This window comes from Ochotona princeps, chromosome 19, assembly GCF_030435755.1.
Source record: "Ochotona princeps isolate mOchPri1 chromosome 19, mOchPri1.hap1, whole genome shotgun sequence".
Lineage (NCBI taxonomy): Eukaryota > Metazoa > Chordata > Mammalia > Lagomorpha > Ochotonidae > Ochotona > Ochotona princeps.
The window spans coordinates 39,909,846-39,925,641 of record NC_080850.1 but is presented as its reverse complement, the minus strand read 5'-3'; the positions used below and the strand labels follow the sequence as shown (position 1 = coordinate 39,925,641).

General features: G+C 40.9%; 1 protein-coding gene across 4 annotated transcripts in view; it reads left to right on the top strand.

Moving 5' to 3' along the window:
• The first annotated feature begins 12,851 nt into the window (after positions 1 to 12,851).
• The window catches only part of CCDC192 (coiled-coil domain containing 192), a 222,031-nt gene continuing 219,086 nt past the window's right edge, over positions 12,852 to 15,796 (top strand). For all 4 annotated transcript variants that reach the window (XR_009247217.1, XR_009247216.1, XR_009247215.1 and 1 more), the window contains exon 1: positions 12,852 to 12,975. Coding sequence is in view for 1 of the 4 variants with exons in the window: in XM_012927417.2 (XP_012782871.2) it covers positions 12,914 to 12,975 (62 nt within the window). In the remaining 3 variants the exon portion in view is untranslated. The remainder of the gene's footprint in view (positions 12,976 to 15,796) is intronic.

Here is a 15,796-nt window from a genome sequence, read left to right as displayed (position 1 = left end):
TTCCAGAACATTCCAAGTGAACTAACATGACTTAGTTGTCCAAACATATGCTGTAACAGAAATGTAACTGTGCCACAGGATTCTAATCTTTATTCTTTTAAGGTACATCCAAAGATAGACTGTACGTGAGGTTCCCAGAAAGCTTTTTCAATTGAAATGAAAAGATTTGAAAAAAGACCTTGAAGGTCATTATGTAAATTTAAAAAAATCAATAGACTCCAACTAAAACAGATTTTAGAAGGCTTCATTTTCTGTAGTTCTACAACAGAAACAGGAGTCTGGCTAGTTTTGTTACGTAATTGATAATCTTATTTAATAACACAAGTTCTAAGAGAAACAAACTCTTAAATGTCATGGTCCAATTAAGTGCCTGTGTCTTTCACATTCATCAGAAAGTGAATGCAAGGAGAAGTGAAATATGAGATGACACTGTTGCCATTTTTTCTTAATTCTAAGAATACTGGTTCATTCAGTCTCACAGTGAACATGTTTCTTTCATTTTATAGCATCATTGTATAATTTACAATTTCTGTTACAAAAAAGCGTTTGCCTTATGAGCAAAAGCAAAAATATTGAAATAAAATATATTTGGTAATAAGAGATGAGTGTTAGGTGAGGTGAATGAATTGTTTTTATAATTTTAAAATGTGTTAACATTTAAAGTTTATGCATAACTTTTAAATTTTTTGAAACATATTTCTTTGAAAATGTATTAAGAGCCTAAGTATTTATTTTCTTCCCCAATATTTACTTATATGAGATATATACATACATTAAATATATGTATATATATGTATATATGTGAGATATAGATAGATAAATATCACTTGATTTATAATTAAAGGGGCACGTGGACTTCCCCTTAAGATATTGGAAAAGATTTTAAAAATTGGAAAACACTTAATTATCTCAATTAACATTAGTTATTACAAATATCCCAATCCTTATATTATTCAGATTCGATTTTACATTACAGCAACTCTGGCTGAGACTCCTTGTGTGGGCTTTGTTGCATGCCATCTGAAAACAGCCTATGCCATGAGGCATATTAATAAAATTACTTTTAATGTAGGCTTATCAACTGCACTAAGCCTAACAGTTTGGATACAGTGAGTAAGTGGTTACTGGAGTGCCTTTGGCATTGGTGCCAGGTGGTCATGTTGAATTACAGAGTCTATTTTTCTTTTATGTTCTTCCTCTATCAAAGAACCAGAAAGCATGATAACTTTTTTAAAAAACTATATTTTAATGTCTCATTAAATAAATAGCTCAACAAATAAAAAGATAAACATAAATCACAGTTCAATAGCAATATAGGCAAGGGCTCTAAACAATAATCAAATGAAGATATGCAAATTCATTCATATACAATCAATAAAGTTTAAAATAGTCATAGAGCCTTACAACTGTAGCACTGTTAATGATTTGTCACTCTTAATGATTTGTGTGACAGAAATTTTAAAGAGAGTTTGAGAAAACATTGTATTTGAGCAAAACTGAAACGCACAGGCATTTCTTTTTAATGAGCATGTTTTAGACATTTTTACAAAATACTTATTTTCCCAGCATGGCAAGATCTTATGGCAGTAGATGGGCATTCAAAATCTGAAAATTGTTCCTTACGGTAAAAGTGGCCACTAAATATTGTTTCACTTCTACACTCAATATTGTATTAATGTGATATAGCGCTTTCATATTTAAAATTAACACGTGGTGAGGAGAGATCCCTCCCAGAGAAATCTGATATTTCTGCTAAAATAAATCATGACACCTTCTAAATATATACTAAAGGATCAGTTTCAAGAAAAATCATGGGGAAATATGTTCAGCTACTTAATAACATTTAAGATTAATTTTCAGACTTGTAGATTAGCCACAGATATTACTACAGTCAAGGGACTTCAGCTGTGAGCTTTGAACACCTTCATTCAGAACCTCCTTTGTGACTTTCTCTCCTCTTTCCAAAATTGAACTGATGGAGCCTAATGTTTGGTTCATTTTTCCTAAGAAGTAAGACTTTGATCATTACCATCCATGGTACCTCAGTGTGTGATTTATGCTTGTTTGTTTGAATGTCATTGGGTAAAGCAAGGTGCCAGGAAGCGCAGTCCCTGGTGGTTCTGTTTGGCTGCTCTTTGGTGCATCTGCCATGTGGACACTGACAGCAGGGTCAGGCAGGAAACCCGGCCCCCCACTGAGAGGCCAAGTGCCCAGCTTATTTTGGGAACTGTTTGGTCATGGGGCTGCATTTGTTCTTGGAACCGCTTCAGGAAGGCTCCCTTTATCAAATTGTCTCCGGATTAAAGGGATAACTGATGTGGGCTACACAGAGAATTGTTTACCTTTAGACAAAGTCGTGTTATTGTTGATGTTTTTCTTACTGCAAAAAAAGATGTTTTATTGTTAAAACTGCCCGTTTCTGGGAACAAAGCTTGAAAGGTGATTTCTGGAAGACTGGGCTACGTCATCTGGTGAAATACATATAATTAGTAATTCTGATAATCATGTGTGAAGTGCCTTTTGGATGTGAGCAACATGCTTTTTTTTTTTTTAACTATTTATTTGAAATACAGAACTGCAGGGATAGAGGGAAATACAGAGACAGAGAGAGATAGGGATCTTCCATCTACCATTTCACTCCACAAATGCTGAAACAGTAGGAGCTAGGCCAAAGTAAAGCCAGGAGCCTGGAGCTCTATCCTGCCCTCCCACATGGGTGCCATGACCAAGTATTCATTTTCTGCTGCTTTAGCCAGGAACATTAACATGGAACTGGATAGGAAGTGGGGCACACAGGACTCCAACCAGCTGCACCACAGTGACAATCCTAGGTACAGCAAGCTTCTTAAGAAGGAGGCAGCAAGTGCATTTTAAAATGTTTGATTTTTAAACAAATTTGGAGTTGGGGTTGTTGTAAAGCAAGTAAAGCTGCTGTCTGTCCCAGCTGCTCCATTTCTGATTCTCTTTCCTGCTAATGCACTGGGGAAATGGAGGGAACATGGTCCAAGCTTGGACTTCTGCATCTACGTGGGAGACCCAGAAGGAGCTCCTGACTCCTGGCTTTGCTGGTGCAGCCCTGGTCATTAGGGCCATCTGAAAAGTGCATGAATGGATGGAAGATTCTCTCTCTTTACACACAGACACCCCTCAGTAACTCAAATAAATAAATCTTCATTTTTAGAAGCATTTATCTATTTTTCATTTTTATTTGACAGAGTTCTCCTATCCACTGGCTCACTCCCCAAGTACATGCAGCAGTGAGGACCAAAGCTAGGAGTTCAGAACTTAGTGTAGGTCTCCCACATGGGTGGCGGGAACCCACATGTTCAAGCCAGCACCTGCTTCCTCCCAGGGTCTGCTTTCTCAGGAAACTGCATCAGGACTCAAATTCAGCATTCTGTTATGGGATACAGGTATCTCCAGTGAAACCCAACAGCGGTGCGACCTGTCCACCCCCACATTTGTCATCTTTTTGTGGTTTTTGTTGTTATTATTTTCCATGATACTGTTTTGTAGGTATAGAGATTCCCCCTCCACCACTCCTTCCTCTCCCCTTTCTTTCCACCATTCCCCCGCCCCTGTATTATTATAGTAGTATAGTCCTTCAGCAACAGACACAAGTCCACCATTCTGCTATTTAAGTATATCATGGCATTGTAGGTATTGGTAACACTGCAAAATCTAGTATCATATCATCCAGATATATTTCAGTTTCATTAGGAGTTCTCTTTTATTCAGGAGTAGAGATGTATACTGCAGTGTATCTTCATTTCCCGGTATGCTAGCCTCCATTATACAATTTATCTATGAGAATATATGTATATACATATTTACCTATATATCTGTTTGTTTTATGTTTTGTATGATATTGCTTTGTATTAGTGAGAATATATGTTTGTCCTTTTGGGATCGGATTATTTCACTGAGCATAGTGGTCTCCAGTTGGGACCATTTTGTTGCAAATGGTAGAATTTCATTTGTTTTTAACTGCTGAGTAGTATCCCACAGAATGGAGGTACCAGTTTCTTTATCCAGTTCTCTTTCAGCGGGTATCTGGATTTGTCCCATGTGTTTAGTATTGTGGATTGTGCTGGTGTGAATATTGGATTGCAGGTTGTTTTCTCATATGCAGGTTTCACTTTTTTTGGATATATTCCCGGGTGTGGGAGAACAGGCTGTGAACCAGCCTGACTCTAGCCATTTTGTGGAAGGAGCTTCTTCTGGGTTTCCCACTTGGGTGCAGAGGTCCAAGCACTTGGACCTTCCTCTGCCACTTTCCCAGGTACATTAGCAGGGAGCTTGATTGCAAGTTGAGCAACTGAAACACGAATGGTTGCTTATATAGGATGCTGGCACTGCAAACAGCAGCTTAGCTGGGTATGCCACAATGCTGTCCATAGGATTCTTTTATGAAATTCATGATTTTATAAACAAACTGTAGTTTATACAAAATTGAAACGACCATTTATATGTGTGCAACAACTGTGACTCGTGTTAGAGATTTATTTAATTTAGAATCAAAGGCACAGGCTAGGCAAAGCAGGATCAGTACTTTTGGTTACTACTACTTTATTTCTGAAGCCTCACATAGTCGCCTGCTACCCCTTTTGTTAAGAGTTTGTTTTTATTTGGAAGACAGAGTTACGGAGAGAAGCCAGGATGTCTTGCGACTACCAGTTTACTCCTCAAATGACTGCAATGACTGGAACTGAGCTGGTCTGAAGCCAGGAGCCAGACCTTCTTCTGGGTTTCCCACAGGGGTACAGGAACCCAAGGGTTTGCACCATCCACTGCTTTTGCAGACCATAGCAGGAGCTGAATCAGAAGTATAGCAGCCAGGACATGAATTGGTGTTAATATGGGATGTTGTCACCACAGACAGAGACATAACCTACTGTGCCATGGTGCCAGCCCCTGCAGAGCATTTATTATATAGAAAATAAAGAGTAATAATCAGTTAATGAATGTTGCCAATAGTTATTTGTTACCTATATAGTCACCGTAATTTGTATGGAGAAATTGATTCGTCTAGGTGGTATTAATTACCTAATTGGATTAATTCTAAATGTCTGCATTCTGTATTTGACAGTAATATATGATAGCACTCAGTGTAGTGAAGTCGGCAATCCCGGGTGCTTCTATCAGCATGCATGAGCAGGAAAGATTGACCTATTACACCAAAAAGTGGCTATGGTCAAATTCATTTTAAAAATGTGCCCTTCCTTGATTTGCGTTAGAAGCTTCAATTCTGTGTGTGGTGAATTGGAAATTCCATGTGGGAAGATAAAGCACAGTAGCCAACTGACCATGTGTCTTAGGGCTGATTGGGAGGGTTAACGCCTTAATTTTCATTTACTTTAAGCATGACATAGTTTCTTTTGAATAGCTGTGACTTCGCATTGAAACAGAATGGCTGAGAGTGGTGAGAAGGGATGGGAATGGGAGGAGGGAGGATGTGATGGAGAAGAGCATCCTGTTAAAGCTGTGTTCTTTGGCAGTTCCATTGAGGTAGACCGGAGTCACACTAGTCAACAGTGAGATGGACCTTGAGGTTTTAATTCATCAAAGCTGATACAGGCCATGTCAGTTATGTCCACCCCTCCAAATCTGTCCTCTTTACTGAAATTTAGATATTAATGTAAAAGATGTCTTATATTTTTAGAAAGTAAATGATAGTATATTAATTATGATTAAAAATCGATGATAATATTTGTTAGAGTATTTTTTCATGAATTTCATCTCTCGTTGTTTTAAATTCTCTTTTCTCCCTTTATTTGTAAACTCCTTTACCTATGCAAGCTTCGAATTTGCTGCTCATGCAGTTTCTGTTGCTAATGCAAGTCACGATGACCAAAATAATCCTTTGTGACTGATAAATGACAAGTGTGATATATCGAGAGTAGGTGGATAATGCTATCTTGCCGCTTGCTGGGACTTCACACTAACCGAGTTGCTTTTCGATTCAGCAAGCATCTCCCACGCCCTCTCAGAGAATAATAAAATAATAATCAACATCTTGCAAGGACAAGCAATGACTCATTGGTTGAGCTGTGTCAGGTAGCTGGTGAGCATTTTCCCCTATGTGATACAGGCTAGATATTTCTAATTTACAGCAAGAACTCTGACAAAATTCTTTGCCTTTTCACTGTATCTGTGTGTGTGTGTATAAAATTTCTTCTTGCTAACATATTACCACTTTCCAAAATCAAATCTCTTCTCTATGGCTCAGATTGCAGCGAGCCATTTATTTCCTCCCTGAATTAAAACTGCAGGCATTGCATTTCTCAATCTTTGTATTTGTGAACCATTTCCAAATGTTGTGTGTGAGGGAGATCTTTTGGGACTGAAACAGGCAGGTTCCGAGAGGGATGGACTCTGTTGCCCATGGTAGTTGCTCATGAAGGGGACTGGTGACAGACTCTGAGGCGTGCCCTGTGTTTGCAGAGCACAGATGGTGTTTGTCTTATTGTCCCTTGGGTTTTGTTCACATTCCCTTGGACTCCTGAACACTGTCATCTCAGTGAAGGATGGTGATGAAGACGTGAGTTCCAGCTTAAAGATGACACTTGTCAGCTGTGGTTAGTTCTGGTGCTCGGAGTCCTCAATTCTCCTGCTGCTTTGTGGCCTGGTATTAGCACTTTTCTAAGGGAATCAAGTGGACCTTTATCTCAACTGTTCTCTCTCATATCACCTCCAACTTTGAGTGACTTTTTATGTTGTATGTGCCAAAATCTCCCAAGTTCCTTTTCTTTTGTGCAAGTACCATTCATATGTGCACACACACACAGATGCAAACATATGTAAGCAACTGTGCACTCAAACACACACACATACATGTGCAAGCACACACACCACTATGGTTTAGCAGAGTGTCTGGCACCAAAAAGGCATTAATTTGAATGAATGGTTGAAAACTAATAGATAATTGGTGAAACCAACCACACTGCAATAGTAGGGAAGGTTTCACTTAGCTTTGGAGTGGGATTCACCTGCTTTGTTTTGTTCTGTCAATGTAAAGATGAAGATTCATCACTGCAAGGTATAGATTAATGCAGATAGCTTTTGCACCTTCATAAACATATCAATAGACATAAAGATTTCAAAGTAATTCCTGTAGAGACTGGTAGCTCTGTGTATATAGTAAGAGCACAAAACACTATAAATGTAAACAAATTACATTTGTAATTTGTCAACTGTAATCTTGGCGCTTCTGAGCATGGATTCTGATGGACACTCTGCCTTTGCTGCCATAACTAAGCATCCCAGATTAAATCCAATCAACATTTTTCTCTATTATTGCTATCAATTACTTCATATAGTCCAGCTAGGACAAAACATAGGACTTTTGTCCAAAGTTACAGAAGTCAACCCTCTTTTTCCCAGACCATAAATAAAATCACATATACTGTCAGTTACTGCTGGCAGCTGTTCTGTGTCCCTGAGAAAAGCCAGGCTTAGAAAGAAGCCATGACTGTTTATGGAAGAACGAGGAGAAGGAAAGGTGCTGGCACAAATACTGTCCCTGAGTAACCTGGAACATCTTTTGTTTTCTGGCCTTCTGATCACAGGAGCCCACAGATTGCCTTATGAGTTAATCACTGTGGGTTGTCTTCTCTGTTACGTGCAAATGAAAGTGTCCTTCACAGTACGTAGTCCATCACAGCATCTTCCATTTGGCTGTGAGCTGCAAAAGTTCCAATATGAAAAATGACTTTTCCAAGAAACAGCTTCTTAGGATCCTCCCTGGTCATCTTACTTCTTTTTACTTATTTGACATGAGCTTCTTAATTGAAACTATATGAGAATTGTTAAAAAAATGAAAATCTAATATTTTGATAGAATGCATTTAATTTTACTTTAGGACATTTTGTTAAACATCGTGATTAAGGATAAAAAGAACATGGATTCTACAGAGCTTAGAGTAGCAAAGCAGCAGAAAAGGTGCAAGAAATATTTGCACAAATATTCACGGCAGAAACAATTCGAAGGAGAAATGTCTCAGTAAATGTCTCAATCTAAAAAATATGCTTTGGAATCATGAATGTTTTGAACCATACCTTTGTTCAGTATGCAGTATAACAGGCACATAGATAATAAATTACCAAATGAATGAATGAACCACTTCAACAAGTGGATTATAATAAAAAATACGTCAACTATAGGAAAAAAACATAAATATGTGTTGGCCAACAGCAGTGACATTGTAAGGAAAAGAGTGAATACAAGCAGTGGCATGAAGGGAAATTGTACTGGAAACTGAACAATTGTTTTCTGGATTAAAAAAATCAGCATTAACATGAAAGATACAAGAGTGTGAATTGGATGTTTGTTGGCTGGAAGCAACTGAGATCTTTCTGGTGAACAGAAAGGAAGCAGTAAGCAGCTTCAACTGACAGCGCAGAAATTACTCTGGAGGTTCTGCGCACCTGGCCCCTCCTGCCTCCTGTCATGCTGTTAGGTTAGTTAACTATAGGAAAACTTTGGTAACTCCCCGTCCGCCTGAAACCTTATTTGTACCGCAGGGTTCACAATCTGACTGGAGGATGAGAGCTTAAAAACCCCTGACTTTGGCAGCTCGGCGCAGTGGCTCCTGGAGTGTGGTGCACTTGGGTCCAGTGTGATCTCTCTCACACTCCGCAACACTGTGTTTGTTGGAATGCCTCTGCTGATTCACGTATGAACTTTCCAACAGCAGCACCTTCTTGTTGTAACCCTGGCACCCAGAACAGTGCTGCTCACATAGCAGTATTTGGATGAGCAGCTGACCAGAACTTCAACTGCTGCTTTTCCTCCTATAGTGCCTGCTTGAGTCTCAACATCCTAGGATGCAGTTCCTGAAGACCCAAATTCAATCCTGTGTGTCTAGGTAGCAGCCAACCCTTAAGTTTAGGGGGGGTAGGCCTTGAGATGCAAATATCCCTCCAAAGCCAGATGGGGGGGAGAGAAATGTCTCATGGGAAAACTACGTCCAGTAATCCCAGATGACAAATACTTGAGGAGGGGAAGGAGTATCTGTTTGCTGCCACAGATAGGGCGCAAATGGGAAGTTTACAACTCTGTTGGTCAACTAACAGCTTTCAGTCTCATCCCTGTGTTTCTCGGAGCAAGACTGCTGGAGCCAAGGGGCAGGCTGGTCCTCTGCTCATACAGATCAACAGTGCTCTCCATGAAAACAGGCTAGAAGCCTGGAGCTAATTAGACCCGCTGTGTCCAGCAATCAACAAGACAAGGGAAGCGGTCAAAACATGATGACAAGCAACCTGTCCAGTTCTTCCAAGGAGCAGAAGAGAAGCCCTTGTAATCATTTCTGAGAGATGCTCTGATTGTTCGCTCCTTGGGCTGCTGTGCCCAGGCTTTGGTTTCTCTGTCACCCATATGTACCCTTGCTGCTTGTCCTGCTCTGGTACAAGCACACTCATCCAGACTCTCCGGAAACAGGTGCAGTCAGCTTGTATTGTTCCTAATCAGAAGATAAAAGATGTCTCTGGGTGAACTCGACAAAAGCTCCTCAGTTCTTCCAACAAGAGTATCAGCACAGGAGGAACACTTATTAGTAAAAGTTTCATTATTTGTGCCTGGCGCCGTAGCCTAGCAGCTGAAGTCCTTACCTTGCATGCGCTGGGGGTGGGGTGGGGCCTATGTGGGCACTGGTTCATATCCCAGCAGCCCCGCTTCCTATCCAGCACCCTGCTTGTGGCCTGGGAAAGCAGTCAGGAATGGCCCAAAGCCTTGGCACCCTGCATCCACATGGGAGACCTGGAAGAGGATCTGAGCTCCTGGCTTTGTATTGGCTCAGCTCCAAATGTTGGGGCTGCTTGGGGAGTGAATCATCGGACAGAAGATCTTCCTCTCTCTCTGTTTCTCCTCCTCTCTGTATATCTGACTTTGCAATAAAAAAATAAATCTTTCTAAAAAGTGTCATTATTTACTTGTGTATTTGAAAGGTGGAGCAGCACATAGTAAGAGAGCAAGAGAGAGAATGGAAGGATCTTCTGTTAGCTGCTCCCCAAATGTCCTCAACAGTATGGGCTGGGCCAGACCAAAACCAGGGACCAGAAACTTCATCTGAGTCTCCCACATGGGTGGCAAGGACCCAACAGTATTGCAGCCATCACTGCCTCCCAGGGTGTACATTAGATGGAAGCTGGATTGAACTTGATTAGAAACATTCCAAGGAAGGATGTTTTGGTTTAGCTACTGGGGTAGTATAACACCTGCCTCTATATATTTTTTTAGTGTTTGCAATCACTTTAGGAAGTTCTCAATTTGCTCATGTGTGTGTCTCCAGTAGGAGTTGATGCTGCTAGGACAATGCAGTGATACCCAGGACAGAATGCTCTCCTGTGTGAAGACAGGAACAAAAACATTTTTGTTTATGCCTAGTACCATTCCTACCACACACTGGGCTTTCAATCAATGGGTGTTGAATAAATGAACCAATGAAAGGAAGAGTGGACAGATGCTGGCCCAGGGGCTGTTTTGCAAACAGATTCCAGAGACCCTAAGGCAGCTTTCTTTTTTCTGTTGTCTCCTCCACAGCCACTCATTGTGAAGCATTGTTGGTTTTGCCTTGCTGTTTCCTCATGGTTATGTTTTTTCTTCGATTCTCCTCTCTGCTGCTGTTGATAGGTACTCATGAGAGCTTGATAAAACATTCTAGTCACCATTGGCAGCAGAACACATACATATACATGCTTCTCCTCGCTCTCTGCACTTCTGTGATTTTTGGTTCTAAGCAAAGATGACTTTAAAAAAAGATTTATTTATTTATTTATTGGAAAGGCAGGTATACAGAGAAAGGAGATACAGAGAGAAAGATCTCCCTTCTGCTATTTCACTCCCCAAGTGGCCACAACAGCTGAAGCTGAGCTGATCTGATCCGATCTGAAGCCAAAAGCCAGGAACTTCTTCCAGGTCTCCCATGCAGGTGAGGGTCTCAAGGCTTTGGGCCATCCTCCGCTGCTTTCTCAGCCATGAGAAGGGAGATGGAGCAGCCTGAGCAAACACTAGCATACATATGGGATCCTAGGCGATGCAAGGCAAAGATTTAGCCACTAGGTTATTAAAGGACCTCTCCTTTTTTTGTTGTTTGTTTGCTTGTTTGTTTTGACATGCTACTAGCTAAGCTTTCAAGCTATACATACTAGTATGTGAGAGCTACAATGAGCTTGTAGTATTTTTCTGGTTTAAAATAATGTCAGTGATGGAGGTTTTCAGAAGTTTTATTATAAAAACTCCTTTTCTCAATAGAAATAGAGGACAAAGCTGTCATTTTGTTGAAGTTCAATTTAAGTTTTACAACTAAGATCATTTGAATTATTTTCATTTGTGAATGCATTAACCTAATCTTAATAAGACAAATACTACCTGCTCCATTAACCTATTCATGGAATTCCATAGACCAATGTTTGCTCAAGAAAGCTGCTAATATGTTTCCCACCACAAGAAATCCTTCCCATACCTTGCTGCTTAAAGAGGGGTAGGCATGGAAAAGTTGCCGAGGACTTGTTACGTCTGTTGTGTGCCAGCTCTATCTCTCGGCCTTTGTTTTGATCAGTGAGATGTGTGATAAGATTAATAACAGCAATAAACAATTACTGCCTACAGTGCTGCTCAGCAGCATTATGGAGATGACCTCCCTTTCATAAAACATTGTGAACTGACTACATGGCGAACATCTGCGCATTCCTCTAGAATGTACTGAAGTTTAATGTACTCTGTGGGTTTTTTAATTGGATGGGCTAAGGAAACAGAACAGAATGTTACAGCTGAAAGAGATGACAGGAGCAGTTCAAGAAGTTCTTTGAGAAATAAGAGAATGAAAGCTCAGAGAAGCGGAATAATTTTCTGATCCTACACAAACTGCCTCTTGGATGTGAGGCCAATAATCCCTCGTCTATCCACACCTGCCCAGCCAGTGTTGACTTTTCCAGCCAATTGTTCAGTAGTTCCTAGTTTCACACTTACGATTATTTGCCAGGGAACTTTGGGATTAGGTTATATTATAGAAGCAAATGCTAATTGCAGTCTTTAATTTGGTTGATTCCACCTATTCGTTCCTCCCAATATCACAATTGTTTGCCAATATGCTTCAATCCTGGAAACCAATCGTACTCTTAGGAAAAAAAAACAACAAAACTATTGTCACAACACCATGATTTATTTTGAGATGAGTTGTGTGATTAGGTTGGGTGAGTCTAGGACACAAGGGTCAAAACCCAGGAGAGCTTTGAACCCAGTGACTGCAGAACTGACACCTGTACTTCCTCCCAGAACAGGAAGTAGTACTGACAGAGACTCCCCTGAGTTCCCAAATGCTTCCAAAGAGAGATGATACACATTGGCTTGGGAAAACAGCGGTGACCTCAGACAAGCAACTGGAAAGGAAGAATGGGTCTAGATGGAATCTGACAAAAAGCAGGGCATCACCCAATCAGTCAGGCACAACGAATCACTGGGGCAATCCAGTGCTTGACCAGGGTCACAGAAGGTCTTCTCCCGGGGGTGGCCTGCGGCTCTCAGGGACAGCAGACAATGCTGGAGAAACCATTGTGTGCTTGTGAGCCAAGCCCTTCCCAGGTGTAAGCCCCAGTCCAGCTGTCCTGGGACTGTTGCCCTCACACAGGTCCTGGATGGAAACACTCTGGCTAGAGCACTAACACCACTGCCACTGCAGGGGTTTTTCAGAACAGGTGCTGATGCTTCAGCTGTCCTCAGGCCACAGTCTGGTTTGCAAGACATCCTGGAGGGGTTGCTATGGCTTTGTAGCTGGAGCTTCTTTTGTCTTTGGCAAGGCAACTGTCCTTTCCACAGCCATTGTGGTTACCCAGCAACAGGAGACATTTGGGATTCTAAAATGCTCAGGAATGGAGACTCTTGATGTTCATCCCATGTATAAAGGGTCCACATTGAGATGGGAGAATGCTTGAGCAAGAAATCTGTGCTTCCAGTGTCTGTAACCCCAGAGAGTGGGAGGTGAGTTCCCAGCTCCTCATGTCGCCAAATTCATGGTAATTTTGGAATCAGGTAGGCTTCACTCAGTACTTGAAAGGGAGAGAGAGAGAGAGAAGAAATCTTTCTTTGAAGCATGGGGAAGAGCTTCAGATGGACTTCTCTTCCCCTGTGGAAGAAAGATCTTTTTCCTTTGAATGCCACCGTCCGCTCTGATTACAGGGGCAAGGCTGGCATACAGTAGGTGTTGAATATTTGTTTGTTGAATGACTATGTTTTCCCTTACTTTCTCTTCTCAAAATGACACTCACTCACTCACTGTAACCACACGACTAGTTGGGTAGGGGGAGGGGACTGGATCAGTTCTCTTTGAACTTCATAGGTTTGAAATGTCCCTTTGGCCACTCTCCTTCCAGGATATACACTCACGAAAAACCAGCTCATTCCTCTTCCCAAAATTGCCCAAAGAAAAACCAGAGACAACTCTGAATGCCAACGTGGAAGTAGAGTTTGTGTCTATCTTTGAACTACAGTAACAACTGGGAAATTTGCCTGCTGGCATAACACTCATTTCCATCTTTGAGTGTGGAGTCATCTTACATTTAGGATTTCCTTTTACGCTTTGAATGAGTGGAAATTGGGCCCTTCCAAGGAGGATGATGTCATATGTGGACCATTAATGTGACCACGCTTCTGCTTGGCTAAGTTCTGTGTCTTTTGTGACGTTGGTGCATTTTTCTTCTATGGCTGCATGAGTCTTGGTTTACTTTGCTTTGAACGTCTGGTTAGTGGTCCATGGGGATTCAGGAATGTTCCAAGATTTTATGGAGAATGTTGTTTTTATATGCAGAGGAGTCCCTCACCTTTGTGAGGGGAGAAAATTTATTTTTGTCAATGAAATCCAAAGAAATTTGGCAAACACTCATTTCCTTTTAAGCACCTCAAAGGGTAACAGGTCTATAAGCCGACTGTGGGCGAGGTGGACACACTACTGCCAAATGGAGGGTAATGCCTACAAGTCAGAGCTGTGAGGGGGACTGGCCAGTGCCTTCCTCTTAGGGAAGCCACAGGGGACACAAGGTCATTGCCTTTTGGTCTCTGACATCAGGAGTTGAGTGCTCCGGGAAGGAGGCAGCAGGGCTTGCAGCAGGAGGTGAGACTGACCATGCTGTGCTTTTGGATCTCTTGTTGAAACATATGCATACAGTGGTAAAAATGAATGTAAGATAGACTTTACAACACTGAAAAAGTGAGGTTCTAGAATGATGCTTGCCATCTAAATGCTCAGAAGAATGCTATTTTGGGAGGATGGATGATATTCAATTATTTTGAACACTCTGAATAATATTTTCCTTGTTGGTGCTATACAGGAATTAATATTAGATAACGCATTATGGACATTGAGGAACAATATATTTGGAATATTGTAGTTTCAGAAACCAGTATTCTTTTTTGAGAACTGTAGCATATGGAATGGCCTTTGTTTAAATGAAGTTTAAAAACAAAGCTACATTTCTAAATCATTTTTACTAAGATCGGTTGTTCGTGTGGACTAATTGGTGACAAATTATTATTCCAATTCAATATTCAAAGGCATGGAGTACAAAGCTGAAAAAGCAAACAGAAATATCTATCATTTAAAGAAAGGAAGCTGCTGGTTCTTGTAAAGCTCTGGGAGGTGGGAGAAGGCCACTGTGAGAGCTGTGTGTCAATCATTACTCCCGGCCAGTGGAAATATTTAACAGACATTCCAATTTCTCAATTTTTCTGTGACTCCTTAGGTTAAAAAAAAAAAAAAAAAAAAAACAGCAATTAAAAAAAACCTTCATAGATACCTTTGTGAATTCTAATTTGCATTACCTCCAGGTTAACGGGCTCTGCAAACCTTTCTTCCCCTCTTCAGTGACTGTACAACTCGACTTCCACTGTGTATCCTGGTTACCATGGTTACTCTCAGGCCATGACTCATGACCTTTAACTATTCTTGTCAGACAGCCAGGGCGCCCTCATTTTTGAATCTGTAGTCTTGTTTCAGCCTTTATTAAAAGAGAGTGGCTTCAAATAGTTCTTTGTGTGGAGGAACTGTGGCCCACCTGAATATGAGTATTGTACTCTTATTTGGTTTGTTTTCATTGGCCTTGTTTGGCGACTGATTATTAATTCCTTGGTCTGTGTGTTTTTGGGTGAATACAATATAAACAAGGTAAGGTCTTTGTCCTTTCTGAGAGTGTCTCTGAGAAATGCAAAACCCAAGGGGACAAATCAACATGTGCGCTGTGAGATCGTGTCAGACTTGAGTGTCTCAGAACCATGAGAGTCACAAGACTTCTGACTGGTAGCATCCCGGCGGCCGCAGGGAGAGGTGGCAGTCGAGCGGTTGGGTCAGGAGACGGTTCAATTCTCTTGGTCATTTGGAATCATGCTTTGGTGACAGTAGCCGCTTGAGTCCCGCTGGCAGAAGGCACAGCTAGTCAGAATGCCAGAAGAGCCGGTTTATTAAGATCCTTCAAAGCAGTTTGTAGGGTGTTCCAGCAACTCTGATGGCTAGGAGGTAGTTTTCCATTTCCCAATAAAGAGCATTTGTCAAGTGAGCAACACCAAAATGCTGAATTTCGCTGATTTGGCTTTGATGTGAGGAGAGTAGTCATGTCTCAGATCCCAGTGTCTCCTACCACTCACTGGAAGTGTAATTTCTTTTAGGAGTCACTGATTACCTTGTGAATCTGTTTTAAAACCACTAAATCTTTTGAATAGAAACTAAAAGTGAGAAATAGGCACATAAATATGGAAACAAACTTATTAGGGAGACAGCAGGATACATGATAGTAATTGGATTTATAAGTAA